This window comes from Monodon monoceros, unplaced genomic scaffold (assembly GCF_005190385.1).
Source record: "Monodon monoceros isolate NGI ecotype Baffin Bay Population unplaced genomic scaffold, NGI_Narwhal_1 Super_Scaffold_12, whole genome shotgun sequence".
Taxonomy (NCBI): domain Eukaryota; kingdom Metazoa; phylum Chordata; class Mammalia; order Artiodactyla; family Monodontidae; genus Monodon; species Monodon monoceros.
Genome location: NW_021703768.1, coordinates 102,247,194 through 102,265,162, shown reverse-complemented (window position 1 = coordinate 102,265,162; position 17,969 = coordinate 102,247,194). Strand labels below are relative to the sequence as shown.

General features: G+C 34.6%; 1 protein-coding gene across 4 annotated transcripts in view; it reads right to left on the bottom strand.

Annotated features, from left to right (window-relative positions):
- CSNK1G3 (casein kinase 1 gamma 3) overlaps positions 1-17,969 on the bottom strand; it is a 156,506-nt gene that overhangs the window by 100,806 nt on the left and 37,731 nt on the right. For all 4 annotated transcript variants that reach the window (XM_029216279.1, XM_029216280.1, XM_029216278.1 and 1 more), the window contains exons 2-3: positions 16,685-17,110; positions 8,201-8,241 (exon numbers count right to left, since the gene is read on the bottom strand). In XM_029216279.1, coding sequence (XP_029072112.1) covers positions 8,201-8,241; positions 16,685-16,862 — 219 coding nt within the window. In that variant the 5' untranslated portion in view covers positions 16,863-17,110. The remainder of the gene's footprint in view (positions 1-8,200; positions 8,242-16,684; positions 17,111-17,969) is intronic.

Below are 17,969 nucleotides of genomic sequence, written 5' to 3'. Positions count from 1 at the left end.
AGGGAGTGTTCTAATTTCATTCTTTTACATGTAGCTGTCCAGTTTCCCCAGCACCACTTACTGAAGAGACTGTCTTTTCTTCATTGTATATCCTTGCCTCCTTTGTCATAGATTAGTTGACCATAGTTGCGTGGGTTAACCTCTGGGCTTTCTACCTGTTCCATTGACTATGTTCCTGTTTTTCTTCCAGTACCATATTGTCTTGATTACTGTAGATTTGTAGTATAGTCTGAAGTCAGGGAGTCTGATTCCTCCAGCTCCGTTTTCTTCCCTCAAGACTGCTTTGGCTATTCAGGGTCTTTTGTGTCTCCATACAAATTTTAAGATTTTTTGTTCTAGTTCCATAAAAAATGCCATTGGTTATTTGATAGGGATTGCATTGAATCTGTAGATTGCTTTGGGTAGTATAGTCATTTTCACAATATTGATTCTTCCAATCCAAGAACATGGTATATCTCTCCACCTGTTGGTATCATCTTTAATTTCTTTCATCAGTGTCTTAGAGTTTTCTGCATACAGGCCTTTTGTCTCCCTAGGTAGGTTTAATCCTAGGCATTTTATTCTTTTTGTTGCAATAGTAAATGGGAGTGTTTCCTTAATTTCTCTTTCAGATTTTTCATCATTAGTGTATAGGAATGCAAGAGATTTCTGTGCATTAATTTTGTATCCAGCAACTTTACCAAATTCATTGATTAGCTCGTTTCCTGGTGGCATCTTTAGGATTCTCTATGTATAGTATCATGTCATCTGCAAACAGTGACAGTTTTACTTCTTCTTTTCCAGTTTGTATTCTTTTTATTTCTTTTTCTTCTCTGACTGCCGAGGCTAGGACTTCCAAAACTATGTTGAATAATAGTGGCAAGAGTGGACATCCTTTTCTTGTTCCTGATCTTAGAGGAAATGCTTTCAGTTCTTCACCATTGAGAATGATGTTTGCTGTGCGTCTGTCATATATGGCCTTTATTATGTTGAGGTACATTCCCTCTATGCCCACTTTTTGGAGTTTTTATCATAAATGGCTGTTGAATTTTGTCAAAAGCTTTCTCTGCATCTATTGAGATGATCATATGGTTTTTATTCTTCAATTTGTTAATATGGTGTATCACATTGATTGATTTGCATATACTGAAGAATCCTTGCATCCCTGGGATAAATCCCACTTGATCATGGTGTATGATCCTTTTAATGTGCTGTTGGACTCTGTTTGCTAGTATTTTGCTGAGGATTTTTGCATCTATATTCATCAGTGATACTGGTCGCTAATTTTCTTTTTTTGTAGTATCTTTGTCTGGTTTTGGTATCAGGGTGATGGTGGCCTCATAGAATAAGTTTGGGAGTGTTCCTTCCTCCAAAATTTTTTGGAAGAGCTTGAGAAGGATGGGTGTTAGCTCTTCTCTAAATGTTTGATAGAATTCACCTGTGAAGCCATCTGGTCCTGTACTTTTGTTTGTTGGAGGATTTTTAATCACAGTTTCAATTTCATTACTTGTGATTCGTCTATTCATATTTTCTATTTCTTCCTGGTTCAGTCTTGGAAGGTTATACCTTTCTAAGAATTTGTCCATTTCTTCTAGGTTGTCCATTTTATTGGCATAGAGTTGCTTGTAGTAGTCTCTTAGGATGCTTTGTATTTCTGTGGTGTCTGGTGTCACTTCTCCTTTGTCATTTCTAATTTTATTGATTTGAGTCCTCTCCCTCCTTTTCTTGATGAGTCTGGCTAATGGTTTATCAATTTTGTTTATCTCCTCAAAGAACCAGCTTTTACTTTTATTGAGCTTTGCTATTGTTTCCTTTGTTTCTATTTCATTTATTTCTGCTCTGATCTTTATGATTTCTTTCCTTCTGCTAACTTTGGGTTTCGTTTGTTCTTCTCTCTCTAGTTCCTTTAGGTGTAAGGTTAGATTATTTATTTGAGATTTTTCTTCTTTCTTGAGGTAGGCTTGTACAGCTATAAACTTCCCTCTTAGAACTGCTTTTGCTGCATCCCATAGGTTTTGGATTGTCATGTTTTCATTGTCATTTGTCTCGAGGTATTGCTTGATTTCCTCTTTGATTTCTTCAGTGATCTCTTGGTTATTTAGTAACGTAGTGTTTAGCCTCCATGTGTTTGTGTTTTTTACGTTTTTTCCCCTGTAACTGATTTCTAATCTCATAGCTCTGTGGCCAGAAAAGATGCTTGATATGATTTCAATTTTCTTGTATTTACTGAGGTTTGATTTGTGACCCAAGATGTGATCTATCCTGGAGAATGTTCCTTGCGCACTTGAGAAGAAAGTGTAATCTGCTGTTTTTGGATGGAATGTCCTATAAATATCAATTAAATCTATCTGGTCTATTGTGTCATTTAAAGCTTCTGTTTCCTTATTTATTTTCATTTTGGATGATCTGTCCGCTGGTGTAAGTGAGGTGTTAAAGTCTCCCACTATTATTGTGTTACTGTCAATTTCCTCTTTTATAGCTGTTAGCAGTTGCCTTATGTGTTGAGGTGCTCCTATGCTGGGTGCATATATATTTATAATTGTTATATCTTCTTCTTGGATTGATCCCTTGATCATTATGAAGTGTCCTTCCTTGTCTCTTGTAACATTCTTTATTTTAAAGTCTATTTTATCTGATATGAGTATTGCTACTCCAGCTTTCTTTTGATTTCCATTTGCATGGAATATCTTTATCCATCCTCTCACTTTCAGTCTGTATGTGTCCCTAGGTCTGAAGTGGGTCTCTTGTAGACAGCATATATATGGGTCTTGTTTTTGTAGCCATTCAGCGAGCCTGTTTCTTTTGGTTGGAGCATTTAAGCCATTCACGTTTAAGGTAATTATCGATATGTATGTTCCTATGACCATTTTCTTAATTGTTTTGAGTTTGTTTTTGTAGGTTCTTTCCTTCCCTTGTGTTTCCCACTTACAGAAGTTTCTTTAGAATTTGTTGTAGAGCTGGTTTGGAGGTGCTGAATTCTTTAGCTTTTGCTTGTCTGTAAAGCTTTTGATTTCTCCATCGAATCTGAATGAGCTCCTTGCCGGGTAGTCTTGGTTGTAGGTTCTTCCCTTTCATCACTTTAAGTATATCATGCCACTTCCCTTCTGGCTTGTACAGTTTCTGCTGAGAAATCAGCTGTTAACTTTATGGGAGTTCCCTTGTATGTTATTTGTCGTTTTTCCCTTGCTGCTTTCAATAATTTTTCTTTGTCTTTAATTTTTGCCAATTTGATTACTTTGTGTCGCGCTGTGTTTCTCCTTGGATTTATCCTGTATGGGACTCTGCAGTTCCTGGACATGGGTGGCTCTTTCCTTTCCCATGTTAGGGAAGTTTTTGACTATAATCTCTTCAAATATTTTCTCAGGTCCTTTCTCTCTCTCTTCTCCTTCTGGGACCCCTATAGTGTGAATGTTTTTGCGTTTAATGTTGTCCCAGACGTCTCTTAGGCTGTCTTCACTTCTTTTCATTCTTTTTTCTTTATTCTGTTCCACAGCAGTGAATTCCACCATTCTGTCTTCCAGGTCACTTATCCGTTTTTCTGCCTCAGTTATTCTGCTATTGATTCCTTCTAGTTTTCATTTCAGTTATTGTATTGTTCATCTCTGTTTGTTTGTTCTTTAATTCTTCTAGGTGTTTTTTAAACATTTCTTGCATCTTCTCGATCTTTGCCTCCATTCTTTTTCCGATGTCCTGGATCATCTTCACTATCATTATTCTGAATTCTTTTTCTGGAAGGCTGCCTATCTCCACTTCATTTAGTTGTTTTTCTGGGGGTTTATCTTGTTCCTTCATCTGGTACATAGCCCCCTGCCTTTTCATCTTGTCTATCCTTCTGTGAATGTGGTTTTTGTTCCACAGGCTGCAAGATTGTAGTTCTTCTTGCTTCTGCTGTCTGTCCTCTGGTGGATGAGGCTATCATGGAGGCTTGTGCAGGTTTCCTGATGGGAGGGACTCTCAACTCTTCTATAATGTAATAATCTATTAGTCATCTTTGTCTCCCTAAGGTTAAATCCAGATAGTCAACTTTAAGCGCAGCGTAAAATAAATTAATGCCATAAATGTACACAAGGTTAAGTGGCTATTAGATCAAGCATTAGGGAAATCTGTGTTTGACTCTTTGACCCTGAAGAAGAGTATACTGTGAACATTCATGACTAGAATGGTGGCCCTGATTCTATTTCTCCTGTTTCCAGGAATTCACCTCTAAACTATATATTTCTAATGTAAAGAAAAGTAAGAAATTACAGAAAAGTAAGAAAGAACAAAGACAGAGATAGGAAAATTCTGATAGTAGCAACAACATATATTTTTTAAATTTTTAGCTGGAGTACAGCTTACAATAAAACACACAGTTCCTAAGTATTAGGCCCATGAGCTTTGTAAATTGTATATATCCCTGCAACCACCATCTCAAAAAACCTTTAGCCTCTAAAGCTTAGAGCATTTCCATCACCCTTCTCTCAGAGATAATCACTTTTGGACTTCTATCACCTTTGGATTTGTTTTGTCCGTTGTTGGATTTCATACAAATGACATTATACAATGCATGTTTTATATGTATGTGTCTGGCTTTTTTCCTTCAACATAATGTTTTTGAGATTTTTACAGTCACACACACACACACACACACACACAGAACATAAACAGAAGCAAAATAGATTTAACATATAAGAAATAATAAATGTGTGTAAATATTTGCAGGAAACAAAACTATAACAGAGTAATAACACAGGAAAATTGAACAAGATTCAACAGGAAAGTACAGCAAGGTAACAAAATTTAAACAAAACCAACAAAACTTCAAGAAGTACAAAAAACTACAATAACAAAATTTAAAACTAATCTACCAGCACATTAACACAACAGAAAAGAGAATTTGGAAATTGGGAGATAGAAAAATGTCTAAAGAATGAGAAAATCTTGTAGACTGCATCTATATAAAGTATACAAAATGCATTATGAAGGAGGAAAAATAGAAAATATAGGAAAAAGATTAGAGATCTGGACAATATAATGTGACGGTCTAATATGCATTTGATAAGTGTCTTGAGAGAAAAGTGAGCAGAGGCAATAACTGAAGAAATAAATGCAAGAACTGATGAAAGATAAACCAGAGATTCAAGAGGAATGTGAATCCCAAACAGAATAACTAAAATATTTATACTAAGATATATCGTAATGAAAGAACCAACGACAGACTTCAGATAAAAACCTGTAAAGTCCCAGTGGAACAATTATAATCATAAAGATTATTATAAGAGAAAACAATCAGCTTAGTTCTTGAGAGGCAGAATGGTAGGGTACAACTCTAGTTAAAAGCATAGGCACTGAAACTAAATTGTATTGGGTTTGAATCCTAAATTCACTACTTACTAGCTGTTGTAGAGACTTTGGCAAGTTACTTAATCTTTATGTACTTTTCAGTTCCCTCATCTACGAAAGAGGGATAGAATATTCTTTCTCATTTTGTTTATATATACATATATATGACTTAAAATAGCTCCTTCCACATAGTGGAATTCTTCAGTTAACTATATAAAAGTATATAACCATAAGATATAATAAAAGATGCCCACTCAGGCAATCACAAGTAAAATTAAATACGTAACTTATTCAATCACTAATATTCCCTAGGTAAAAACAGAAACCCAGATCTAACTTAGTTGAGGCAGTTTTTTATACTTTACTAGCAGTAAAATTTTATTGTGCCACCATATAACAAAAGTCACCTCACCACAGGATGAATTTTTCATTATTCATGAACAACGGGTTACTATGTAACTACAAACAACAAGATATGAGGGTGATGGCTGAGGTCAAATTTAACAAATTACCTTGAAACAAATGATCAATATGAACTAGGGTAACATTAAATAAATGTGAAAACCTTTATAGGAGACAACAGAGCTAAAAGTAGTCCCTGAAGTTTGCTCTCTGAACACCACTGTCAACAAATAATACCTTTATTTGCACCAAAGTACAAAAATAAGATAGCACTGAAGGTATACAGACATAACATTTTCAAGTGGTTACTTTTTAGGCAGGTTCTGAACAAAATTATATTATCTTCTATAAACAGAGACAATAGATACAAACATAAGATACAAAAGTATATATAAGGACACTTTATATATATATAATACATACACATACACACACACACACACACACACAAATATTTAGTAAACTAAGTACCGAACCATGGTCCAACAGTTTATGTGAAAAATTTTCTGCCCTGCCAATATATTTTTTGGATGAATCTGAGGCAAGCATGACTCTATACCATACATCAACCTCAAAATACCACAGAGGGATCCAAAAATATTCCCAGTTCTCCCAAAGAATACCAAATAACCACAATTTTTATATGTAGTCCTGATCACTGTGAATGTCTGCCCACCAAAAAAAAGAAGAAAAATAAGGGGATAGTGATATGGCATGAAGGTAAACTAAAAAAAGTGACTTATGTGTGTATACATAAGAAGGCTAAAAGATGACATAATACATGTTTACTAAGGCATCAAAGATGTCAACAGGGTAAACAAGTTCCAAATCTGAAAATAACAGAACCTAAGGGTCACCAGTTAATGACTGAAATGGACAAGTAAAGGTCAGCCTAGAGGGGCTCCTATTTTGACACAATGGTTTATTTGCCCTAACATCAGTTAAATATCTGATAGATACCTGAAGCTACTCACTACGGGCCATCAATAACACAGAATATGGGTGTTGCCACACTTCCATCCTTGTGTGCCACCCCAACTCCCAACACCGTACAACATCTAGATCCCAGACCACTGCCTAGAACATGGGAAAAGAGAGAAATCCAAAGAAAAAGTCAGCAGTGCCCATTCCCTGCATCCTGGGCCTCCCTATTGTGATTCACACAAACTAACTCCCCCCGTCCTGGTTTCACACCCAGGAGGGAACCTTGAATTTTAACTTAGCATTCTATGTATATCAGCCTACAGAAAGAAAACATATTATTTATTCTGATGTGGGCATTCTGGACCCATAATAGTAAAATACCTCACTGAAAGTTAGAAATTAACTCTTTCTAAATATTTACACCTCTGAGAGCTTGACTGATTGCATGAATTGATTAATACTGTGAATCCACTTCTGATTAACAGTGACAATCTTAATGAGACAACCTAACCAGATTTTCTGTCATAAAGTCAAGGACCAGAACTTAAACCTAGGTGAACTCATGCCAGGTAAATGCCAGTGCCAACTCACATGTCAGTCAGCCAGTCTCTCCTGCTGGCACCACAACCCTTCTGTGCATTTTTATTTCCCAGTAAAAGTAAACAGCATTTGTTGCAGTGAAACTTGGTTTACACTCACAGGATACTTAAAATTAAGTGGCACAGTTTTCTATCTCATCCCCAACGTATTTTTTTTTATTTCTCCCATGCCTCTTCCTCAAATAGTCTCTCCTTCTATATTAAAGTCACATTACCCTAATAACAGTGGTTATATTGGCAGAGACAAGATTGAGACTGGCAGGCAGGCTGGGAAAACCAAGCCATGCTCAACCTCAAGGAAACATGGCTGGCAAACCAGATAGAACAGATGTGCCAGCAGAAAGTTATATCTTATAAAAATTCCCAGATCCCAACTATTCAAAAAAAAAAGGCTGCCTTATAGCTGTCATACCAGGCACATCTGGGACTTCAAAACAGTCCCAGGGGACTTTGCTTGCCTGGCTATCCACCCACATCAAGAATTTCTGAATCCTTGAAGGTCAAGCAATAGCCAAGTTTTACCAAATATAAAAACATCAACAGAAAAAGAGATGTTGGAAGGTACCTCAAATACATTTTCAAATAATGTAATCCTGAATACTAAGGACACCTTTGTCCAAGTGCTTGAATCAGGAAGAAAAATCTAGCATTCTAACTTTTATCTAATAAAAAATGCCAATATGCCAGCTTCCTTAAATTCAAAATTTTTTAAATTCAGTTCTATAATGCTGCCGAAGTAAAGGGATTAAGTTTTTGTAACACACAAAGACACAGATATCTTATATATACATTATCATACACTTGAGGGGCATGAAGATGCTAGGAGCTTAATAACAAAAGGTCAGTTACACTTACCACTTTCCCAATAAACACTTAAGTTAAAAGGATATGAAAAAAAAGTAGTGAAAATGCAACTTAATCATTAAAGAAATAACAAGAAAATAAGTAAAGAAAAATAAGAAACATGAACTTACCAGTTTAATTGCCACATATTCATTTGTGTATAAATTTTTCCCTTGAAAAAAAAAGAAAAATGTCAGATTCTACCAGCAATGAATTTTTAAAGATACATTATGTAAAACTGTACTTTGGGGGGTCAGGGGAAGCACATAACACATTTAAATGAAACATAGGTTTTTGCTTCCAACTATTTAGCAGAAGTCTCAATAACACAGAAATATTTAAATTTATGATCAACTCCATAACACATTCAGTATTTCACCTAGATTCAGAGTAGAAAGTAATACTAATAAATACTTTAGACCATTTATTTAAAAAAAAAGAAAAATTCTTATTTTGTTGGAATACTGCATACAATTTACAAAGTAATCAGTAGGCAAACACATGCTAAACTAAATTTCAAAACTAGAACCCTATATAGAAATTGGAGTACAAAAATTCCTTTCTCGATCACCATGTCATTTTAAATCCTTCATTATTACGGGATGTGATCTTAATAGGGCTCATATGTAATCTAGTAAATAGATCAAATATATAGAAAAAAATGTGGAATACCTTTAAAATAAAATTTTAAAAGTATTATTCAATAATTGGCTTTGACAAACTAGTTAATTACTCTGAGGGGAAGAAGGTTATTAAGAACTTGCCTTATAGCCAAATTAAATTCCAGGTATTTTAAGAGTTAGATATAAGCCATAAAACAAGAAAAAATATTTATCAGGCCAGTATACAGAAGCCTTTTTGAGCGTTAAAAATAAATGGAAAAAGATTAAAAGATCAGAAGATTTTATACAGATTTGATAGCTTAAAATATTTTAAACTTTTGTAAGTTGAAAAAAACTATTATATACAAAGAACAGGTGAAAGACAAATCAGAATAAAGATTTAATATAATTAATATGTAAAGAATTCAAATGAATTACAGTAATTACTGGCAACAGCAAGTTGAAAATAATCTAGAAAATTCCAAGGGGTCAACATCTGTAGTTCAAGTAAAATACTATGGAGAATTAAGTATATGAAGAAAATCTGATACAGAAATTAATGTGCTTCTTTACAAGTACAGTTCAAAGAATAAAAAATAGAACAATATTTGATTTCTGGATTTCCAGTATTCTTTCAATAAGCATGTACTATTTTTATAGTAAGAAAAACAGAACACTGATCGTTGTGGTTTTTAACTGTGATAGTAACTGGCCCTGGTCACACTGGCTACTTAACACAAAATAGGTAATCATCAACTTTCACACATGTGATTTTTCCAACATAATACACCTAACTTCATTTTATACAACAGCTAATAAATGGCAGTAAAACTTCTAGACAAAATTTCAGTCTTGGATATGCTGCCACAGTGAGCAGTATTTTCACCATAAGAATCTTTGCCACAAGCAGTTTCGCAGCACAGCTAATTGCCCATGAGGCAATTTTGATGGAAAAATTGAAAATTATATTTTGATATAAATGTGAAAATTTTATATGAAATTAAAATGAAAATAAAATTTAAAATGAACATTAAAAAGGACACAATGACACATGAAAAACTAGTAATAAAATATTTTAAAGATTCTACTGTCAAAATGAAAATACAAAAAATATCTGAATACATTTAAAACGTGTATAGATTCATGATTATAGTTGTATTATGGTATATCTGAGAAAAGGTGATACTTCCTTTGTCAAAGTCAATCATTACGGATTCAGAATCTCATGTTGGACCTAAGTTCTCTACAGCATAAAAAAACTCTAAGTCTCCACAGATATCCCTGGAAATAAAATGAACAATCGAGGGATGCTCCTATTTATTATCAATATATGTAACCTATATAACTGGTAGTAAATCTCTAGACTACATTTAAATATTCCATCACATGACCAGTCTTTATGTTTTACCAAAGCATCTAAGCCAGATTCTGTACCAAATACAAAAGTTCTGTCTCCATAATGTTCTCCACTATCAAATAGCAAAAATTTTCACCATTTTCAAGAAACTTACACTCATCAGGAATCACGTAACCATTTCTTTATGGGGGATAGGAAGAGCTTGATTCTTCTTTTGCCTCCAACTTCTAATATTGCATGATAAATCTGATAAAGACAGCATTAGAGCGCAAGCTGTTGTATCTAGATTAGCCAAAGAATTGACAATTAATGCTCTGGATGACTGTTGTGAGTTACTAGCTGCTTCTTTATATTTGCTATAGTTTGGTAAGCTTTTGGTTTGAGGTGTGGCAGGGATGACTGTGTTCACTGAAGGATCTGCAAAGTGATGTTCTCATTTTCTAGTACTGTATGCAATCTGGCTTTTCACTCTCTTATGTCATACCTCTAGTAAGTTTTCTTATCATTTTATTTTCTATCAAGTCAATATATGTAGTTGTTTTATTCACTATTTTAAGACCACCATGCTACTCGTCGCTATCTAGACCATTATGAGGCCTAAGATTTATATAAAATAAAAATATAAGGAGGTTAGGAGGTTGGGATAGACACACTACTATATATAAAATAGATAATCAACAAGGACCTACTGTATAGCACAGGGAACTCTACTCAATACTCTGTAATAACCTATACGGGAAAAGAATCTGAAAAAGAATAGATATACATAACTAAATCATATTGCTGTACACCTGAAACATAACACTGTAAATCAAGTATACTCCAATATAAAATAAAAATTAAAAATGAAAGCACTGGGCTTCCCTGGTGGCGCAGTGGTTGAGAGTCCACCTGCCGATGCAGGGGGCACGGGTTCGTGCCCCGGTCCGGGAAGATCCCACGTGCCGCGGAGCGGCTGGGCCCGTGAGCCATGGCCGCTGAGCCTGTGCGTCCGGAGCGCGTGCTCCGCAACGGGAGAGGCCACAGCAGTGAGAGGACCGCGTACCACAAAAAAAAAAAAAAAAAATGAAAGCACTACATCAGTGGAGAAGTGAAACCAAACTGTCAACCAGTCGAAACCAAACTGTCAAACCAAAATGTCAACCAGTTATTTTATCTATTACAGCATTGAAACCAAATCATCAATCAGTTATTTCACCCCTTAAAGCAAAACTGCCTTATGGCCAATGAGTTGTATGGCCAAACAGTAAAACTGCTTGCAGCAAAGACTTATGGCGAAAATACCTAGAACCGTTGCCACCACTGTACAGCAGTATTTGTTCATATAAATATTATAATGCTTTTCTGAGTTTTGTCCTTATTTTATAAAAATGAGTGAAAAAAAAGCATTCATTCTAATGCTAAATAGCATGAGTCTCATAAACCCGTCACACTTATCACAAAGATGGAGCTCAATAGCAGGACCCAAAGTGGTGAATGCTAAGCTATAGTGAGGTACTCACTGAGCCCATAAATATAAAAAAATTTTAGAAAACATACCATATTTTTAGCCAATAAATTCAGCATTTAGATGTGCCTTCATATATATTTTCAAGAATGCGTTATGTATAAAATTGTAGTCTTCCTCTAGTAAGCTTGAGGTGAATAATTTAATGGTACAATGAAAAACTTAATCTTGAGAAACTGGTATCTAACAAAGGAACAATTGTGTTTTGAGTTTAAACATGGAATTTATATTTCCTCAAGACATTATCATCTTTTCATAATTATCCTGTATATGATATTTATTCACAAGCACACAGGGAAAAATATTCATAGGACAAGAAGTTAGGTTAAACACAAATTCCACAGAATCAAAATAAACCATATACTTCTAAAAGTACTGTTTTTGTTGGCATTTACATGTTCAAATGTCTACTTTTAAGTCACAGCAGAAAGTACAAAATCCTAAAAGCGTCACCTTTTTTTGAACATTAGACATTTTGCTGAACTTTGAGGGTTATATTTATAATGATGAACATAGGTTGAACAACACTACCCATGCATTTTTGTCACCTTGCATAGGCATAGCCTTAAATAATTGGCTTTTAATCGGTATTTGTTATATATATGATCTAAAAATGCACAGAATATGTGTTTGTGGGTAAAATACGAGCAAAAGATAGGGAGTGTATGTATAGAGGGAATGCAGTTAAGAGAAGGCTCCAAGTAGGCTGGTTCCAGTTAACTGGTGTTTTAAATCCAATTTCAAAAGACATTTCCAACAGAGCTTTGTGCCACACTGAACTTGAAAAGATGGTTTTACCAATTTTGTGGCATTTGGGTGGTCACTGTTATAAAACTATGTTCTACAGAAACTACATATATGTTTATATCAGGGATTACTAATTAACCAAAATATACCTGTGCCCCTTCTCTAATAATAGAATGCCCGAGTTTTAAAATGGTTGTCCAGCTAGACTAAATTTCTAGCCTCTTTTTCAGCTTGGTGCGACCATGTGATCAAGTTCTGCATATGAGTCGATGTTAAGGTATGCCACTCCCCACTTCCAAGAATGAACATGTGCTCTTCTGGCCCTTTTTCTTCTTCTTGCTGGCTGGCTGGAAGAGAGACTGAAGCTACATATTGAGCATGCAGAGATACCCTGACAGCTCTGGGTGCTGTCCTTCTGGTCTGTGTTATGTGAAAAAGAAAGAAACGATTTTGCCTAACACCACTATATTCTAGGATCTCTTTATTACAGCATCATAGTCTATTCCTTATTATTACATTTTTCAGATAAGTTTGAAGCTTGAATTAGTAAAAGTAGAAAATCAATAAACATTTATAAAAATGATGAATCCACTCAAATCTGTATATTTACTTGATATATACTGTAAGGCCTGCAGAATTTTCAACAAAACAATTCTTAAATATAAACAATAAATTAAGAAGAGTTATAAGCTATACAGGAACAAGAGGAGAAAAAACAAAAATAAAAGAAGTTATAAAAACTCCTGTGGTCTACTTAATTATATCAAAATTTACAATATCCTATTTCAGATAATGGGAATTCATAGACAAATATATAACACCCTTGTTCTGTGTTCCTTTACGTCATGGTCAGTCAGGTTTAGCCACAAGAGGGGACACAGAAGAAGCTCAGGAAAACAAAGTTTATTATACTCCAGGTCCTAGAAAGGGGGTCACAGAAGCAGCATCATGTTTTGGTCAGGTGGTAGAAGACAGGAACAAGGGAAGAGCTTAGGCCAAGGCCTTTATCAGTGTTTCTGCAGGAAAGGCAAGGCGGGGCAGGGTAAACAGCTTAGGACTGGGTAATTTGAATAATTCTGTTAGCCTTTGGTGGGCAGTCTCTAGTTGTCTTGTACTTGGCCATGGGATGAGTTAAGGAAGAGGAAAATTGCCTGCTGGAGTGTATGGGCCAGAGAGGAGGTATGGCTCTGGATTGTTTAGTTTGCAGATCAAGGAATGCTCCCAGTTGAGTCCTTTGCTATCTTTAAGAACTGGCTAGCCTGTAGAGGAGCAGTCTCTCCACAGCTAGAAAGGTTTTGAGGTTTTTTTGTTTTTATTATTAAAGCAATGTTATGTTGGCTGAACTGTAAAGCAGAAAGATACTCCATATATTCTGGAACACATCTGCAGTAAGAGGTCTCACGTCAGGTTTTTGTTTTTGTTTTTTTTAATTGAAATATGGTTGACCAGAAAGGTTTTTTTAAGATGTTAAAGCATCATGGGAAAATAAAAAATATATACAGTATAACCCCACATTTTAGCTAGCTTTGTTTTGTCTCATTCAGTGCCTGTTAAAAACATTTCTAGGGGTTTTGGTTGATTGTCTAAGCTAGAACTACATCTAACATGCAGCAGGATGCAAGCCTTACCACAATACAAAGATAAAATAAAACCAAAAATATATCAATTCATCATTTTACAATTAAAAATACAGATTAAAATGATAGTAAATACATTTACTTAATTTTAGATTATTTCAAAAGTTCAACTATTTTTTTTTAATCTCAAGTCCAATTTTTATGTCCAACTTTCTTTTTTTTTCTGTACTTTCAACAGAGGGTAATAGTGTCTCTCCTTGGGGCATTTAGAAATGGCAGTGAAGGTTGGGGGAAGGGCATTTGGGGTTGCATGTGGGGATGCAACTCCTATTTAGTGCCCAAGAAGTCTGAAGTTCTAAACACCATGCAGTACACTGGACAGTCCTCAACAACAACAACAAAAAAACTGTCCAGCCCAAGGTGTTAATAGCATCTTCGTTGAAAATCCCTTACCTGTAACATATATACCTTACATTCTTTTATACCCAATACTAAGCACAAAAATTTCAGTGCCAGAAATCAAATGTTTATTAACATGGTTTTAAAGAAAGCACCTTAAGAATTCAAACCAGCTTTTAACATTAGCATGCTTATCCAGGTACAGAAAGAATGATACTTATCACAACTTTTTCTGTACAGAGAAATCACTTGGGACCTTTAGAAAAAGGAATAAAACGTCCCTTTATTTAGTAGTCTATCAAGAGAGAAAAATATGATTAAATTAGTTCTTCAAGTATATATGTTACATGTATCATAAGTACACATAAAACACAGTTACATGTATAGATAATACATTTAAATAAACAGATGTACACAAATATATAATAAAAACCCATAGATAGATCAGGTACAGAGAGATAGATAAATAGATGATGGATGGATGGATGGATGGATGGACTAGTAAGTCATCTTATGCCTATTCCTGCTCATTCACAGACTGCAAAAGAAAGGGTTATTTTGCTGTTTTTTCAGTACATAGCATATATAGTTTCAGTATATATGGGTACATACAGTTTCTCATATTGCCCTAGTTAAAATGCTCCACTAGATTGTTTTGTGTGTATACACACACATACACACACACATATACATACATGCACACACAGAGATGTATATATATGTAGTTATTTTGAAATAAATTACATGAAACCGATTTTGAATAAAAAATGCCGAAGTACTACGGTACTATAGTCATATACACAAAGAGAGATAGGGTGACAGGTGAAGTACAAATATTTATATACGACAAAATATATAGCTATAAAACTAATTTATATAAATAAGTTTAAATAAATATACATATAACATGCTATAATTTAATTAAAAACAAATATCTTGATATCTTTTTAATGGAGCAGAACAATCATTGTTTTCCTAAAACAGGCAAGTATAGTGCTGGTCCTTTTATACTATTATCTAAATTTCACAATAATTTAGGAAGTGGAAATAATCCCATTTTAAAGTTCAGAAATTTGAAGCCCCACATAGTTAAATGACTTATGTATTCCATAATGGCAGAGACAAATTTTATATTTTTCTAGTGTATCATCAGTGCCTAATCATGCCTCATACATAATACTGTAGACATGCAATAAATTTTGAATGGATAGATGGATGTATAATAGTTCAAGGTTGGATAAGTAAATAACCTGGTTTTTTTTCTAATGCCAGAATCAGAAACAATTTAAGAATTTCAAAATATCTAATTCAATATCCTTCAAAAAATAAAATGTAAAACATTCACCCTTTCAAATATTTGCATCCCTTCTAAAATGCAGAAGAGTCCGTCAGACACATCATTTAACAGCAATGTACAAAATATGTCGTTGCCTTTTATTACCTTGCTTCATTCAAAGATTTAATGTACACTAGCTACATAAAACAGTAATAAAATAAAGGAATAACTACAAATTAGAATGTTTTACACGATGAAAAAGAAGTAGTCGAGTAGATGAACATACAATTGCTTGTATTTCTAACACCAGGGTTGAATCTAATGAAAATTGTGAAGCCAAGTTTTTTCTTTTTATTTCCAAAGTTTACACTCTTGCATTGACCAAAGAGCCCTCAGGGTACCTCAATACTGACTCCCATAAAACTGTGCTACCCTCCTTCTTGTTTCTCTTCAGTGAAGATAGCCACATCTTTATTGCACTAGGAGTTAAAAATGTAGATTTGGATCGCGAGTCCATCTTAAATTGCTGTATGACATTTGGCAAGAAACCTTCCCTCACTGAGTTTCAAATGCCTTAAATGTAGAGTTGGGAGGTTTAAATTAGACCAGTGTTTCCCAAACTTACCTGATTATAAGAATAAACTGAGTCAGTACTTTGTGTCCCTTATTAAGAATATAGATTCCTAAACTACCCTGGATATACTTGGGGGAAGGGGAGAATAGATTACAACACTGTAAATTTCACTGATTTTTGATGCAGTTTCAACACATTACCTTGACTTTAAGCCATACATATCCTCCTAAAGTAACCAGTTACTAAATGTTTTCAAATCAGAAAAGGTAGCCTAAATATCATTCCTAAAAAATACATTGCAAAGGCTTTCCTGGTATCTATTTCAGCCTCTTGGGGCTTTTTAATTTACTTTCTTCTTCCTCATATTCTGGATGGTTTATCTCAAGTAAACAGACATTGTTATACTAGGGAATTACTGAAAAATGAAAATAGAAGTATATTAGAAATTCCTAATATCTATATTCTTTAAAATTACCACAACAAACAACTAAACAAGTAACTAAATCACTTCATTAAAAAGTATCTTTCATTTTAAAAAATGCTCCCAACTTTATGGAATAAATAAAATAGTCTTACCTAATCGTAATTCTCCAAAATTCCCACATCCAATTTTTTTTCCGACTCTAAAGTTAGGTCCAACCATTAAAACTCCAGAGGATGAAGAACCAGTTCCTCGAGTGTTGTGTCCTGACCGACCACTAGGTCGTGCCATTCTATCATCTGATTTGTCCTTGTCTTTCTTTTTATTATCCATATCAAGTTTGCGGTACTCCACTTTGAATTCTTTAATCAAGATGACCACACTGAAATAGGGTATCGTGAGAACAGGTACATCACTAGGTAACTGTACCAGGTGGGTAATGTTAACATTCAAATTACAGTAGGTAGTCAATTAACTGATGCGTGTTCATCCCATTCGTAAAATGTTTCTCAGTTTTCTTTTCAGCAAAACATGTCTTCAAAATTATCTTTTCAATGATGTGAGCTGATATTGATAGTGACCTAGAATAGTAAGAAAAGAAAATCAGTCAACTTAGAGAATCAAAAAACATATGTTTGGGAAATTAATAACATAACCAAAGTTTAGGCAATGGACTATTACTATTTGTTGATGCCACTGAAATCTAACCTCAGTAGACTCTTAATCACTACCCTTTATTCGTATACTTTAATACCAAAGGGATCACAAAAACAAAACCAAACAAAGAAATCAGTCATTTGGTTACTTCTTAAAAATAAATAAAAGTAACAAAAATGTATTGAGAGGGACTTCCCTGGTGGTCCAGTGGTAAAGAATCCGCCCTCCAACGCAGGGGACGTGGGTTCAATCCCTGGTTGGGGAACTAAGATCCTACATGCCGTGGGGCAACTAAGCCCGCGTGCCACAACTACTCAGCTCACACGCCTCAACAAGAGAGCCCGTATGCCGCAAACTACAGAGCCCACGCGCTCTGGAGCCGGTGCACCATAACTGGAGAGAGAAAACCCACACGCCGCAACTAGAGAGAGGCCTGCGCACCACAACGAAGAGCCTGTGTCACAACGAAACATCTCGCATGCCACAACTAAGACCCAACATGGCTAAAAATAAAGAAAAAATAAAAATAAATAAAATCACTGTTTAAAAGAAAAAATGTATTGAGTGTTTCATAAGCCAATATACATTCACTAACCAAGTCCTTCCAACTTAGAATCATTTCAATTAAAAAAAAAATACTCAAAGAATTCCAGTAAGTCAATATAAGATTTTCAATATAAATTAAAGCAGAGAGAATACATTTTGCAAATTAGTAAAAGATTTTAATAAAAATATCTTCCACATAGTCATACACTTAATAATTTTCAAAGGCTTTTCAAATAT